This window comes from Mastomys coucha, unplaced genomic scaffold (assembly GCF_008632895.1).
Source record: "Mastomys coucha isolate ucsf_1 unplaced genomic scaffold, UCSF_Mcou_1 pScaffold22, whole genome shotgun sequence".
NCBI classification, from domain to species: Eukaryota; Metazoa; Chordata; class Mammalia; order Rodentia; family Muridae; genus Mastomys; species Mastomys coucha.
In genome coordinates this window covers 260901653-260915720 of record NW_022196905.1, presented here as the reverse complement: position 1 = coordinate 260915720, position 14068 = coordinate 260901653, and the positions used below count along the sequence as shown (strand labels likewise).

General features: G+C 50.4%; 1 protein-coding gene across 1 annotated transcript in view; it reads left to right on the top strand.

Annotated features, from left to right (window-relative positions):
- The first annotated feature begins 9894 nt into the window (after positions 1-9894).
- Mvd (mevalonate diphosphate decarboxylase) overlaps positions 9895-14068 on the top strand; it is a 10906-nt gene continuing 6732 nt past the window's right edge. Inside the window, exons 1-3 of the mRNA XM_031341670.1 lie at positions 9895-10079; positions 13269-13339; positions 13753-13867. Of these exons, the coding sequence (XP_031197530.1) occupies positions 10007-10079; positions 13269-13339; positions 13753-13867 (259 nt within the window). The 5' untranslated portion in view covers positions 9895-10006. The remainder of the gene's footprint in view (positions 10080-13268; positions 13340-13752; positions 13868-14068) is intronic.

The following is a 14068-nucleotide window of genomic DNA, read 5'->3' as shown; positions in this document are numbered from 1 at the left end:
GTCTCTCGTCTTTACCAATCCCCTGAATCTATGGAGGAGAGGCAGAATTCTCCAAGGGCAACAGGATTCCAGATAACTTGGACCCTTCAGAGCACAGAGCAGACAGGAGACGGAGGGCATCGTGTCAGAGCATTTCAGAGGCCCGTGTGCAGGTGAGCCTGCGGCCTTCTCTGGGAGAAATGAAACTTGGAAGAGAAGCTGCATGAAGCGGCTTGGAGGAATGAATGATGCTGAGGTATGCTAGCAGCAGGGTTAAGGGCCCATGAAGGATGCTCAGATGGAACCGGGGTTGAGAACTAGTTGGGTGGCTAGCAGATAAGTAGTGCCCCAAGCACAGGAGAGAGCAGGACTTGGTTCTTCCAGTGGATCTGACCAACTCTAGCTGGCATTTGGGCAGAGAAAGGAGACCCACAGAATCCAGCAGAGAGAATTCTTGACATATTTTTTAGGTAAGAGTCTTTGAGCCACTCCACCTCTGGCCCAGAACAAGGGACATAAGTCAGCCACCTTTGTCCAGGCCCAGTAGCAAGGGTTCCCACCTTCTCCTGAGCTTCCAGGAGCCTGCTAAATCTTCACATGGGAAAGCAAGGGGCCAGGAAAGCCCATGATGGTCGTGCAGGCGTTGCAGGCTTCAGGCCAGACTTGGGAGTGGGTATCTAGCTGTGTTTTGCTGGCCGTTGGGACCTCCCAGAGGAAACGACCTATTTGGAGATGGTCTCAGTCTACAGGCCACGCTGGCCTTGAGCTCACTGCTGTCTTTCTGCCTCAGCCTCCTCAGCTGGGTTATAGGCATGAGCAACATACCTGACAGAAGCTTGACCTTGAGGTTGGGCTTCTAGACCAGGAGTGACTGCAACTGCATAAACACCATACCCGACTCCTGTGAGGGAGAAGGCTACATACTGACAATCCCAGACCTATGCCAGGCTGGTAGAGGAATACACTTTTGAGAGACACGCGCCTGTTCCCAGACCTAGACTCTTGCCTCCCTGCCCGGGAGGCAGGAAATGGGCTCAAGGGCACCCTCTGGATGGAAATGCACCCATCGAAAGTTTTGGCAGTCAGAAGTCCCAGCCCAAAGTGGCCTCCAAGGCAGGAGGTGGAGGTTGTCCTTGTCTTGTAGGAGGTCCTCTGTCTCTGCCATCACACTGCCCTGTACCTGTGGGTCTCTCCATAGGACCTCATCTTAGCAGCTGCAAAGACCCACTTCTAAGGGTCTTCAACTGGTTAGGATTTTGACATGGATTTGGGGTGGGGGACTGCTGTTCAGCCCAAACACCCAAGAACATGTGGTTTGAGAAGTCACCCTACCTGGCCCTCGCTCTTAGAGCAAGGTGGGTCGGGGTGGGGGGTTCTGATGATTCCTTCTTGAAATCTATACAGGGTCATGGGGTAGTCAGGTGTTGGAAATAGCTTCAAAGTTTGTGGGTAAGAAGCCCCTTTCCTCTGCCACCTCCTCTTCATCTCTCGTCAAAGCAAAGGAAGGAATCTTGTCCCCAAATGTCTGGTCCCTCTGCAAACAGGTCAAGATTCCCCTCGTGGAGGGTCCCTCAGAACCCCAACCAACATGAGCCTGGGTTTCTCACAGGAATGTTCTTTTAAAATAGCATCCAGATGCCCAAAGGAAGCTATATTGTAGATTGTGTTCTATTTCTGGTTCCCTATGTCTAAATGGGGCTATCACACCTGTCGGGTATGAAGCAGGGAATCTCACAGCCCAAAATAAAGTGGAATGTTTTCCCCCTTTGGTTCCAGCCCATGGAAAATGCTCTCGTATTTATATCTGGGCTGGTGGAGGGCTGAGGTAGCTGAGCGTGGGGGTTGGCAGAGAAGCAGAAGGCGGGTACCTGCCAGGGAACTGATACAGAATGAACGAACGGAGTGCTTTCCACTCTGCAGGCCAGGCTGAAGTCAGGTCGCAGCAGCTGAGGAGCGACACCTGCGCCTGCCCAGCCAGCCTGGCACAGCAAGGAACTGGGGGTGGCGGCTTCTCATTTAATCTCTGGGCCCAGTCCCCGACATGCAGAATGAGGGTCAGAAAGACGGCGTCCCAGTGTGCTTAGGTGGCCCTTTTCTATGGGGTTCTTCTTTGCCTGTCCCCTTCTACAGAATTACTTTTGAAAGTCCCACTTCCCCTCCTAAGGACAAACTTTTTTTTTTTTTTTTTTTTTTTTTTTTGAGACAGGGTTTCTCTGTGTAGCCCTGGCTGTCCTGGAATTCCTCTCTGTAGACCAGGCTGGCCTTGAACTCAGACTCAGAAATCCGCCTGCCTCTGCCTCCCAAGTGCTGGGATTAAAGGCCTTTTGTTAGAACCTCTCTCCAAAATGAGAGCAGGGGACAAGGAGGGACAAGGGGCCCAGGAGGGTAAGAAAACAGATTTAGTCACAGCCCTGTGATGTCTATGGGAAGCAGAGACCTGCAAGCTCGGTGATATTCAGGATGAGATAAAAATGTAACCCATCACATCTGGAAGCGATCTTCCCTGAGTGCTGGCTGCCCTTCCAGGAGGCTACAGTACCTGCAGAGAGAACATCTAGGGTCTGAGGGCCTCCACGGGTCTTCCAGTCAGGGTTGAAAGCAAAGAACATCCCTGGCTTTCGGGAAACAGGTGCTTGAGGCCTTTGGATGACCCAGTCCCTGTCCCCACAGCCCGCTCAAAGAAGCCTCTTCAGAAAGCCAAAGAGACACGAAGGTTATAGCTTTTGCTTCCAGAAGCCTGGAGGATTATATAAATAGCATTTTGGCCCGGAATATTCTAGGGGGTTCTCCAGATGCTTGAAATAGCCCACTTGTTACTATCTATACTCAGAGCATCTACCCCTGGCCGCGCCCACATGGCTAAGTATAGCTCCCTGGCTGAACCTGATGGAACACAAGTTTCCAGGCTGCTGTTGACTATGGAGTGGAACATCCAGGGAGAGTACATGGCTGCTGAGGCAAGCAGCCACACCCTACAGCCCAGCCCAGAACATCCAGTGTCTGCTGAGTTAACCATATAGCCCAACTTCTCCATGTCTAGAACTGCTGGGACTGGAAAGATGGTTTGTGGTATAAAACAGAGACATCAGGGAAATTACAAGAGCATATAACTCCAGCTTCAGGGAGCTGGTGCTCCATCTCCCCACTGACTCCCATGGACACCCCATACATGTAGCAGATAGACATATATGCATTAAACATTCCTTAAAAAGAACCACACAGGGGCTGGAGAGATGGCTCAACGGTTAAGAGCACTGACTGCTCTGCCGAAGGTCCTGAGTTCAAATCCCAGCAACCACATGGTGGCTCACAACCATCTGTAATGAGATCTGACACCCTCTTCTGCTGTGTCTGAAGTATACTTATAATAATAAATAAATCTTTAAAAAAGAAAAAAAAAAAGAACCACACAACCTTTAATCCCAGCACTGGGGAGGCAGAGGCAGGTGGATTTCTGAGTTTGAGGCCAGCCTGGTCTACAGAGTGAGGTCTAGGACAACCAGGGGTACACAGAGAAACCCTGTCTCAAAAAAAAAAAAAAACAAAAAAAACAAAAAAAATCCAAAAGCCCATCACTAGTGTCTGGTTATCATAGAAGTTCACAACTAGGAAGATTCCAAAGCCAAACCGAAGCAAGATTTCACAGTATGGAGAGAGTCCTCCACCCACTAGAACCAGTCGCTTCCTCCACACAGATCAAGGTTGGTGTGGATAGAACGGTGCTAACTTAATTAGTTCTCTCCATAGTCCTCAGTCACTCTCTGAGCCTTCCACCTCCACGGGCTGAAAGTCTTCCCTGGAGCCTCCCCACCCATGATGAACTCAGCTCAAGGTGCTCACCTCTACCCAGGGCCAAGCGGTGCTACCCAGGTTCTGCTGTCCCCGGCGGCCCCTCCTAGCTCCCTGGGTCTGAGAGGCTCTGGGTTGGGCTGGCACAGTGACTGTAAGGACAGCCATTTCTCTATCAACCACACCCTGCTACTGGAGGAGGTCTTGGCTGGACAAATGGTCTTGACTCCCATTGTAACTTGTTGTAGGAGGGGAACATTCCCTGCTTAGTCAGGAGATGGAAAATTACCTGTCCCTGACATACGCTTGCCCACCTTCACCTGGATGATTTTATCACAGTGCCTTGTGTGAACTCCTCCACAGACTTCAAAGCCTTCCAGCAGCTCCTTAGTACAGAATTTCTTTTTCCCCTTAGAACTCAGGCACATCTTGCTACTTTTGCTTTGAAACCCAGACAAATCTCTTTGTTTCTTGTATTGTAGTAAACTTGTAAACTTGGCTCAACCCAGAGAACACAGATTAACAATAGATCATTGCAATAACATGAGGTTTATTGATCCACAGGTATGTGGGGTTGCCCACCCTCACGGGGGGGCGGGGGGAGGTCAGCTCCGAACTCAGAAAGCACACATCTTTTATACTTTACAGAGGGCAGATTTCTGCAACAAGGCTAGCTGGATTACTCTGGTTGGTGGAACACAGGACAAAGGATCTCATCAGGCAGTGGTTGGCTTGCTCAGGGGGCTGTTCTTGGCTTAGTCAGCCAACTTCCCTATCCAGCTCTGCACCTGGCCTTGAAAAGTCTCTGGGAAGGGGCTGAGTAACTAGGTGGTAGGAGGGGATTGTCATCAGCAAGGTCAGGGTGACAGTTTGTGGTCTTTTTCGAAATTCACCACAGGGAGGGTTTGGGGGGTGTTCTTTAGAGAATTGCTAATCTTGTTTTTGTGGACCTTAAAGTCATTGTGACCACCAGTTATTTTTGTTTTGGCCTTACTTAGTCAGAATGGCCTGGTCATTCTGTCTCAACATTCTGACCACCAGAACTTTGTTTTTTCAACATGCCCTTGGATATCCCTGGAACACAACTTCTCAGTGTCTGAAGCTGCTGCTTACAGGAGCTTGAATATGGCTCTCTTATTTCATTTCATTTCTACATTCCCAGAACCTTGTTTCTGCAGCTTTGTTTTTTCACTTTATTGCTTCAGTATCTCTGCTAGGTTATGCATCCTCTGTACTAACACGCTATCGGTGATGATAGCCTAAGACACTCAGATCCTCCAAAGCCTTTCTTTTCTCATAAGAATCCTGCCTCATCAAGGGCCCAGCAAAGCCACAAGCTCCAAGCCAGATCCGGGGTCCCTGATGGGTCCAGCTTCTCCTTGAGTATCTAGTGAACACTGTCCTCTCAGGCCAAGTGCCCTGGTTTCTGAACATAGCTTCCTCATTCCTAGATCCCCAATCTCTAGTCTCTGTGGTTCTCCAGCCCCTAATATCCAGAGGACCTCCATGCTAATGAATGCATGTCTTAGGGTTTCTACTGCTTTGATGAAACACTATGACCAAAAGCAACTTGGAGGGGGTGTATGAGCGTTTATTTGGTTTCAGAAGCTAATGCAGGAACTCAAGCCAGGGAGAAACCTGGAGTGGGAGCTGATGCAGAGGCCATAAAGAGTGCTGGCTTGCTCCCCATGGCTTGCTCAGCCTGTTTTCTTTTCTTTCTTTCTTTCTTTCTTTCTTTCTTCCTTTCTTTCCAGTTTTTCAAGACAGGGTTTCTCTGTGTAGCCCTGGCTGTCCTGGAACTCACTCTGTAGACCAGGCTGGCCTCAGAAATCCGCCTGCCTCTGCCTCCCAAGTGCTGGGATTAAAGGCATACACCACCACTGCCTGGCCTCACCCTTGCTCTTATTATATCCTGTCAGATGACTATGTAGCGTGGCTAAAATGACTTCCTTGGGGGAGACATGAACAATGTCTACCCCCACTCACTAAGGGTTTCTTTGATAAACTAAGGTACAATTCCATCTAGTTCACTCTGGGGAATTAACGAGTTTATTTGGCTTACTGATGGAGCAATGGGTAAGGAGTTACAGGCAGGAACATGGGTGAAGTCAAAGCAACCGCACTCGGGTATGCACCCAGCACAGATGATGATGCCCACACACACCCCCACCACATCCCTGCTGTGGCTGTGTAGCTGGAGCTCCCTCCCTCCCCTAGTCTTCCCCACACAAATACTCCAGCTCCTCTCCAAAATGTGAAGCTACATGCCCTTTTGGCAGAATTGCATACAGCTATTTGGAAGGAGTGGCTGGCTGCTCAGGTAAGGTTCGGTGAGCCTTAGGAAGGAGGTGGAGCCTAACTCCTGAAGCGTGGAGTTTGGCTTAGAAGACAGTCCTTTACAATGGAAGGGTTGTGAAGAAGGAAGCCAGCAATGCTTATATGTCGTGTGGGTGTGTCTGGTCTCCCTTCTGTATATAAAAGAGCCATGGGAGCTAATTTTATGATTAGTAAATTTTTTTTAAAGACAAACCTTTAAAATCCCAGGTTGGTCTCCAATTTGCTCTCTAGCTGAGGATGACCTTGAACTTTTGTTTGTTTGTTTGAGACAGGGTTTCTCTGTGTAGCCCTGGCTGTCCTGGAACTCACTCTGAGGACCACCAGGCTGGCCTCAAACTCAGAAATTCACCTGCCTCTGCCTCCCAAGTGCTGGGATTAAAGGCATGTGCCCGGCGACCTTGACCTTTTAACCCTTCATCTCAACCTCCTAAGTGTGGGGATTACAGATGTGTGCCATACTTGGTTTATGCTGTGCTGGAGATGGCATGCTAGGTAAGCGCTCTGCTATACATATTTGGCCACAATTTTTTTAAAAAACACCCAAATTAGGGGCTAGAGAGCTGGCTCAGAGGTTAAGAACACCGACTGCTCTGGAAAAGGCCCTGAGTTCAATTCCCAGCAACCACATGGTGGGTCGCAACCATCTGTAATGGAATCTGATGCCCTTTCCTGGTGTGTCTGAAGACAATGTACTCATATACATAAAATAAATAAATCTTAAAAAAAAAACCCAAAAAACAAAAAACAAAACCAACCCACTCAAATTGAAAGAATTCTTTGTGATATCTAGAAAGTGTGATCTACCCCAAGGTGTCGAGGTAGGTGCATGGGAACCTTTTACAATTACCCTTCTGTTTTTCTGGTCCTTGTCTGAGGCTGCTGGCATTTCCTATGACACCCCACCTCCACCTCCATCCCAACACACACAGGTAGCATTTGCTCAGTGGCCCCTTACTGGAAGTGTGGCTCATGCCACCGTTGGGCTGTGGTCTCGGAGTTCAAACAAAGGAGGGCCTTTAGAGGTCACCCAGTGCAGGGGGCTGATTTGTCAGGGCCAAGTAAGAGAGCCAAAGTCCAGGCAAAGAACAAGCCAAGGCAAGCGGGAAGGTAGAAGCAATGAGTCCTGAGGGCTGGTGCCCAGGAACCCACACAGGTCAGAGGAGGGAGGGATTGGTGACAACCCTCCTGGCCTGGCTAAGGAAGGAATTAGCTTCTCATGGCAGAGTAAGGAAATTCCAATCTGCGGTGGCCCCAACAGTTTCTCCTTCACCTCTGCTCACTCTAAGGCAACTTTTCTTCCTCCCCTAGTTCTGCCCAGGCTCACACCTTCTCTCGGTTCTTTCCTACCTTAGCTCCTCCTAAGCACAGCTGCCAGCCTACAGCCACCTATGTGATTGGTTGCACACGCTAAGCACTACGATGTTTTTTGCACAGGGAACCAGAACCCTTGGATGAAATTTACCTCTTCCAGTCTCTCTGGTTCCCCAGGCCGGCCAGGAGTTCTGGAACGACTCTGATCTCTGAGGACTTTCCTAGGGAACTGAGCTCAAAGGGACCAAGGAACAGGGGGCAAGGGAGGGGCGGGAGTGGGGGCACAGAAATCCACAAACAGTATCCTCCCTTTTTAGGTTGCTTTCAGAGGTTTTCTGTCCCCAGTGCCTGGGCTGGAGAAAGCCCTGCCTGGGAATCACAGCTGCACTTTGGTCCCCTCTGCTGGCCTGTTCAGGCCAAACGCTGAGCTACAAGCAGCGGATGCTCCGCCCTGGTGGACTCTCTTCCTTCCTGTGGATCATACATGTGTATCCCTGATCTAACTAACAATGAACTTCACAAACATGACAGACATTTACAACGTTTGATGAATAGAGAGATGACCTGCCACTGACTCTTAGCTTCAAAGTACACAGGGTTCCAGGTACTGATGTGCTTCAGCCCATGAGGTGACCTTGGCCTCTGTACCTGATAATGTGCAAGGATTCCCATGGATGCAACTATTCGTTCCAGATTGAATCATTCTCTTCTTTAACTTAATGTTTTTATTTTTTAGAGACAGGATCTCACTGTGTACTTCTGGCTGACCTTGAACTCACAGAGACTCCCACCCCTTTCTTCTTCTTTGGGTTTATTTATTTACTTAGGCTTTCAAAACATGGTTTCTCTGTGTAGCTCTGGAACTTACTCTGTAGATCAGGCTGGCCTGGAACTCACAGAGATCCACCTGACCTCTGCCTCCTGAGTGTTGGGATTAAAGTTATCTTTCTGCTGGCTTTTTTTTTTTTTTTTTTTTTTTTTTTTTTGTGAAGCAGTAAAGCTATTGTAAAAGAATTGAAAATAAAAGCCATCTAATATGCCAAAGGAAACAATAGTGAGCTTCCATTGGTCAGCCTGTCAGCCTGACTGACAAGCTGTCTACTGTGGCGCAGAAGGCCTATTCACACACTCACACTCTAGCGGAGAGAGCTGAGCAATCGATCCAGCTTCCAAGATGGCAGACTGCCAACAGCTATCAACATTGCCCCAGGCACATAGCTGCTTGGCTGGTTCATCCACTTCTAGGAATCTACGGAAGCACTCCTATACACAATACAAGGAAAGTATGGTGCATGGCTTCAAAGGGGGGACGGCTTGAATAAATTACCGACGGGCTAGACAAACAAGGAAGTTGTTTTGGTGTGGAGCTGGAAACTGTCCAAGAAACTCAGACGTAGAAAAAGCAGCGTGGAAGAAAAAGCAACTTCCAGTCACTGTGTATAAAATGTCAGCCAGAAGGCTGTTAAGAATTGGTACTATCGCTGGGCAGTGGTGGCGCACACCTTTAATCCCAGCACTTGAGAGGCAGAGGCAGGCAGATTTCTGAGTTCGAGGCCAGCCTGAGTTCCAGGACAGCCAGGGCTACACAGAGAAACCCTGTCTGGGAAAAAAAAAAAAAAAAAAGAATTGGTACTATCAACACTCCTAAGAACAGAACCGGTGGCCTGGGTATCGTATACTCTCACATCTTCGGAACTCTAAGTCATTCAAAAGCCACAAGTTTTAGAAGAGATGGAAATAGGAAGTTGTATCTGTTTCTCTTGGAGAATGGATGGTCAGTTCTGGAAACAGAAGTGATGGCTGTACCAAATAAATATACTAAATGTCACTAAACTGTACCATAAGAATGACACAGAAATGTGCCCAATCCATTTCAGCTATGAAAAACACGACAAAATTCTTGTGTGAAGCTTGGGAGAGAGGACGGCATTTGAAAATGCCCATCTCGTATGCAGCATATCCGCTGGCGGGTGGCCAGCTCAGGCAAGCTGTGAGACCCAGACAGGCTGTGAGACCCCAGACTGTCGGACCAGGAGACTCGAGATTGTGACAAGTCAGATTGTGAATGTAGGAGACTCCAGGATGTGTGGCTCGGGCACGACCTTGGGCTGCGGATCAGAGGATGCCTCCGGATTCACTGCCTAGTGAGCTTTGCTTGCAGCGGAGAGAGTGGATGCGCACATTCTTTTTCAGCGCCTCTGTTTCAGCAGCAGATGGCCCCGCTGTCCCGACGGTCACGCAGGATACCTGGTGCCTGTGTGAGAAGGAACCTGTGCGAGTAGGAGGCCTCCCGCGCCTGCGCAAATACCGCCTGTGCATAAGGCGCATGCGTAGATCCCACACTCTCGCCGCAGACCCCGCCCCTCACTCGCAGCCTCGAGCTTAGAGGCACTGGGGGCGGGCTCAGTGTCAGACGCACATCATTCGATTCTGTCCATAGGCTAAAAAGTGGATCATGGGCTCGGCCCGTCGCCTATTGGACGACACGGGAAAAGCCCGGTCCGCAGGCCAATCATGTGGTAGCGCGTGAGACTAGACACCCGGGGAACCGGTGCTGGGCTCTGTAGCTCGGGACTCCAGCCTCTCAGTCATGGCCTCGGAAAAGCCTCAGGACCTAATGGTCACCTGCACCGCGCCGGTCAACATCGCGGTTATCAAGTACTGTGAGTGCTGGAGACAAAGATCACCTCGGCTGGGATCGGGACGTAGAGCTGGAGGCCGTAGTCACCGGGACTGGAATAGGGGGACCACTGGGCTGGAGGGTCGGGTTCCAGAGTAGCTGGGCTGGGGAGGGGGATCCTCCAGGCTGGAATGGGGGGAAGATCACCACCGTCGGGATCCATGGGCACAGTGCTGGAAACGGGGGTTACTGCAACCAGGATCGGGGATCCTGGGAACTGGAGACCGGGACACAGGTGCCGAGATCGATGGGCACAGACCTGGAGATGTCACTCCTGCCGGGATTCAGGGTCCTAGTGCTGGAGGGAAAGGCCCATGTCCCGGATCTGGAGCAGCTGGGCTGGAGAAGGCTGGAAGGGTAGCTCAGGGATGAAGGGGGCGTTGCCACGTGGGGCTCTGGGCTGGAGACAAAGTTATCCCTGCTAGGTTGGTTAGACTCTGGCCTGGAGAAGGTACACCACTGCAGGTCTGCGATGGTGAAGTTAAGGCTCTGAGCTGCTAGGGAGAGGCGGGGCTCTCCATGGGCCAGCCTCAGGTTCACATGCTATGCACCCCTGGCCTCTACTGTCATTCCTGAAGTTTTGCTGTTGACAGAGTGGCCGCTGCACCCGCACGTGTGAGGAGCAGCCTCCTGCTCTTCCTCCTTCCCTGGTGACACCTGTAAACTGGGGGAGGTATCACAGGGACCAAGGTTTCTCACGCCAGCCAACCCCCTGCTCTTCCTTCCACTGTGGTCATTTAGAACTGGCCTTGGAAGTAGAGCCACACAGCCTGTAGATTCTTGAGTTTGGCTTGTTTCAGTCGGCACACTTTTCTGGAAGATTATCCAGGTGGCCACAGCAAGATTTCATTGCTCACAGTTGCTTAAGCCCTGTTCTAGGGCCTAAGCAACCCTAGGGGCTCTGTTACCAGGAAAGCTGCTGCCACATTTATGGGCAGGTTTTCGTGTGAACTTTCATCCTACCAAGGAAGATGCCCTGAAGTAGCTCTGGGAGATCAAGCGGCAGTTCTTCATTCTGTTAATGATCTATGGGTTCCCTGGGATGGCAGTACCCAGCTTGTATTCCCACCAGTGCTACATTGACCATTTCCTTCTTTTTCTCTCTCTCTTTCTCCCTTTCTTCCTCTTTCTTCCTTTCTTTCTCCCTTTCTTTCTTTCTTTCTTTCTTTCTTTTCCTTCCTTCCTTCCTTTCCTTCTTTCTTTTTTAAGATTTATCTATTGGGGCTGGAGAGATGGCTGTTCTTCTGAAGGTCATGAGTTCAAATCCCAGCAACCACATGATGGCTCACAACCATCCGTAATGAGATCTGGTGCCTTCTTCTGGAGTGTCTGAAGGCAGCTACAGTGTACTTACATATAATTAATAAGTAAATCTTTTTTTAAAAAAAAAATTTATTTTATGTATATGAGTACATTATAGCTGGTTTTAGACATACCAGAAGAGGGCATCAGATCCCATGACAGATGGTTGTGGAAGAACAGCAAGTGCTCTTAACCCGTGAGCCATCTCTCCAGCTCCCCAGACTCCCATTTCTTACTTCATCTCTTTGTGGGTGATTTCTTCTTTGCATCTGGCTGCTGCTTGGAGCACTTTCATGGTGGCTGCTTTAAAGCCTTTGCCAGCAGTTGTGGCATCTCTGACACTTCAACTTTAGTTTTTTTTGTTTTTTTCCTCAGTGTGAGATCCTCCTTTTTGGTGTTACATGATTTGGGGTGAGATCTAATGGTTTTCTGCTGTGCCCTGAGACTCAAGTCCTATTAAAACCTTTAGCTGGGGCTGGAGAGATGGCTCAGCGGTTAAGAGCACTAACTGCTCTTCCAGAGGTCCTGAATTCAATTCCCAACAACCACATGGTGGCTCACAACCATCTCTAGTGGGATCTGATGCTCTCCTCTGGTGCGTCTGAAGACAGCTACAGTGTACTCACATACATGAAATAAATAAATAAATCTTAAAAAAAAAAAAAAACTTAAGCTGGCAGAGGAGGGGTACCACCCCTTTTATGGCAGATAGAGGGGTTCTACCTACTTTGTATGGCACTTGTTCCTGCTGGGGCTCTGTAGGGTTCCTGCAGGAACCATCAGGCCTCCTTTGGAAACTGCCGGCCAGGCTGGGAGAGCATCCATAAGCCCTGTGGATAAAGTTCAGGCGGCCAGCTGAGCCAGGGCAGCTCAGGGAGAGAAGGATGGAGCACCCAGGCTACCTGGGCCTTGGAACAGAGGCAGGCTGAACCAAGCAAAAACTTTGTCTCACCCAGCTGCCTGGGTTTCCTTGATGCAAGTGTTGCTGACCTGGGACCAGTGGGCAGGAAGAAACTCAGATAAGTGTACCAAAAGCCAAGCCAGACAGTGGTGGTTCACGCCTTTAATCCCGGCACTTCGGAGGCAAGAAGCAGGGGGATTTCTGAGTTCGAGGCCAGCCTGATCTACAGAGTGAGTTCTAGGACAGCCAGGGCTACACAGAGAAACCCCATCTGGAAAAACAAACAAACAAACAAACAAACAAAAAAGTGTACCCAAAGCCATGCCTGCAGCTGAGGGCCCAGGATCTTCCTTCCTGGCTTGTGTAGGACAGCTGGGCCTTAGAGGGACAGAGCATCTGCTCTATGGTTCCAAGAGAGCTACCTGTGTGCAGGTAGATTTCTGTAGGCAGCAAAGGGTGAAATCACCTGCCCAGTGTTAGTCTTTTGTTACTGCCTGGCCAAACACCTCCTCACTAGCCAAGCATCTACAGATGCCCAACAAAAGCGTGATACTACATACAAGCTAAGAGCTGTGGGCGCCCTCAGGTGCCGATCCTCAGGCCTTCTGGAGATTTGACTGTGCTTTGGGGTCACAGGAGTACCGGGCAGAGAGGGGCCGTTCTGTTTGGTACTATCTGCGACATGGTCAGGACCTGGCTCCTCTGGGTAGACAGGCAGGTAGAGGAGTAGATAGACCACGAGCCGCATAGGCACAGGGTTCCTAGCAAACACCTGTATCTGGGCTGTATCTGGGCCGGGAAAGAAAGATGGAGGAAGTAGGTGGACTGGCCCCCTACCTCTACTGTGCTCTGGGAACCTGAGCTCTGAGTCTGCTGTCAATCTAGGAGGTCCTCCTGAGGTGGTGTAGTGAGAGGGGTTGGGGCACTGCAGGGAGTACCAGGAACTCACTGTTCTGGTTGTTGTTTCAGGGGGAAAGCGAGATGAAGCACTGATCCTGCCCATCAACTCCTCCCTGAGTGTCACACTGCACCAGGACCAGGTGACTGTGCTCTGGTGGCTGGAATGAGGTGGCTTCTCATGGGGCCATAGCCGGGCCTGTGTCCTCCTAATTCCTGTTGACTGTCTAACACGCGTTTCCCTCATCTCAACCACACACAGACCCGAAGCCACAGGGCTGGTTTCACATCTGATACCTTTACTCAAGAGGGACCAGGTGCCCGTGGTCCTGCTGTGGGTGAGACAGTTCTCAGCCCAACACAGCACAGGCCAGGCCAGTGTGGCTAGCCTGAGGGGCTAGCCAGGGCTGAACCCGGTGGCCCTTCTGACCTTCCACATGCTGGCCCCTGCCCAGGTGGACAGCCATACTGGCCCTAGGTAGGAGAGACCTCCTTGGCAGGAAGTGATGCTTGGCGGGCATTCGTCCTCGGCACTGACCCCTGTTTTCCTTCTCAGCTAAAAACCACCACAACTGCTGCCATTAGCAAAGACTTCACAGAGGACCGCATCTGGCTGAATGGTCGAGAGGAGGATGTGGGGCAGCCACGGCTCCAGGCCTGCCTGAGAGAGAGTGAGTTGGGGTGACAGTGGGGTACTGAGTGCCCACAGGAAGCCTCTGATAGAAGACAGAGAAGGGCTGGAGTTGGAACACCCCAAGAGGAAGTCTGTGTGAAAATTACTGTGTCACAGATTTCAGCCATACTCTTGCCTCTCCCAGCCTCTCCCCCTCCCAGCCTCTCCCCTCTCCCAGCCTCTCTCCTCCTCCCAGCCT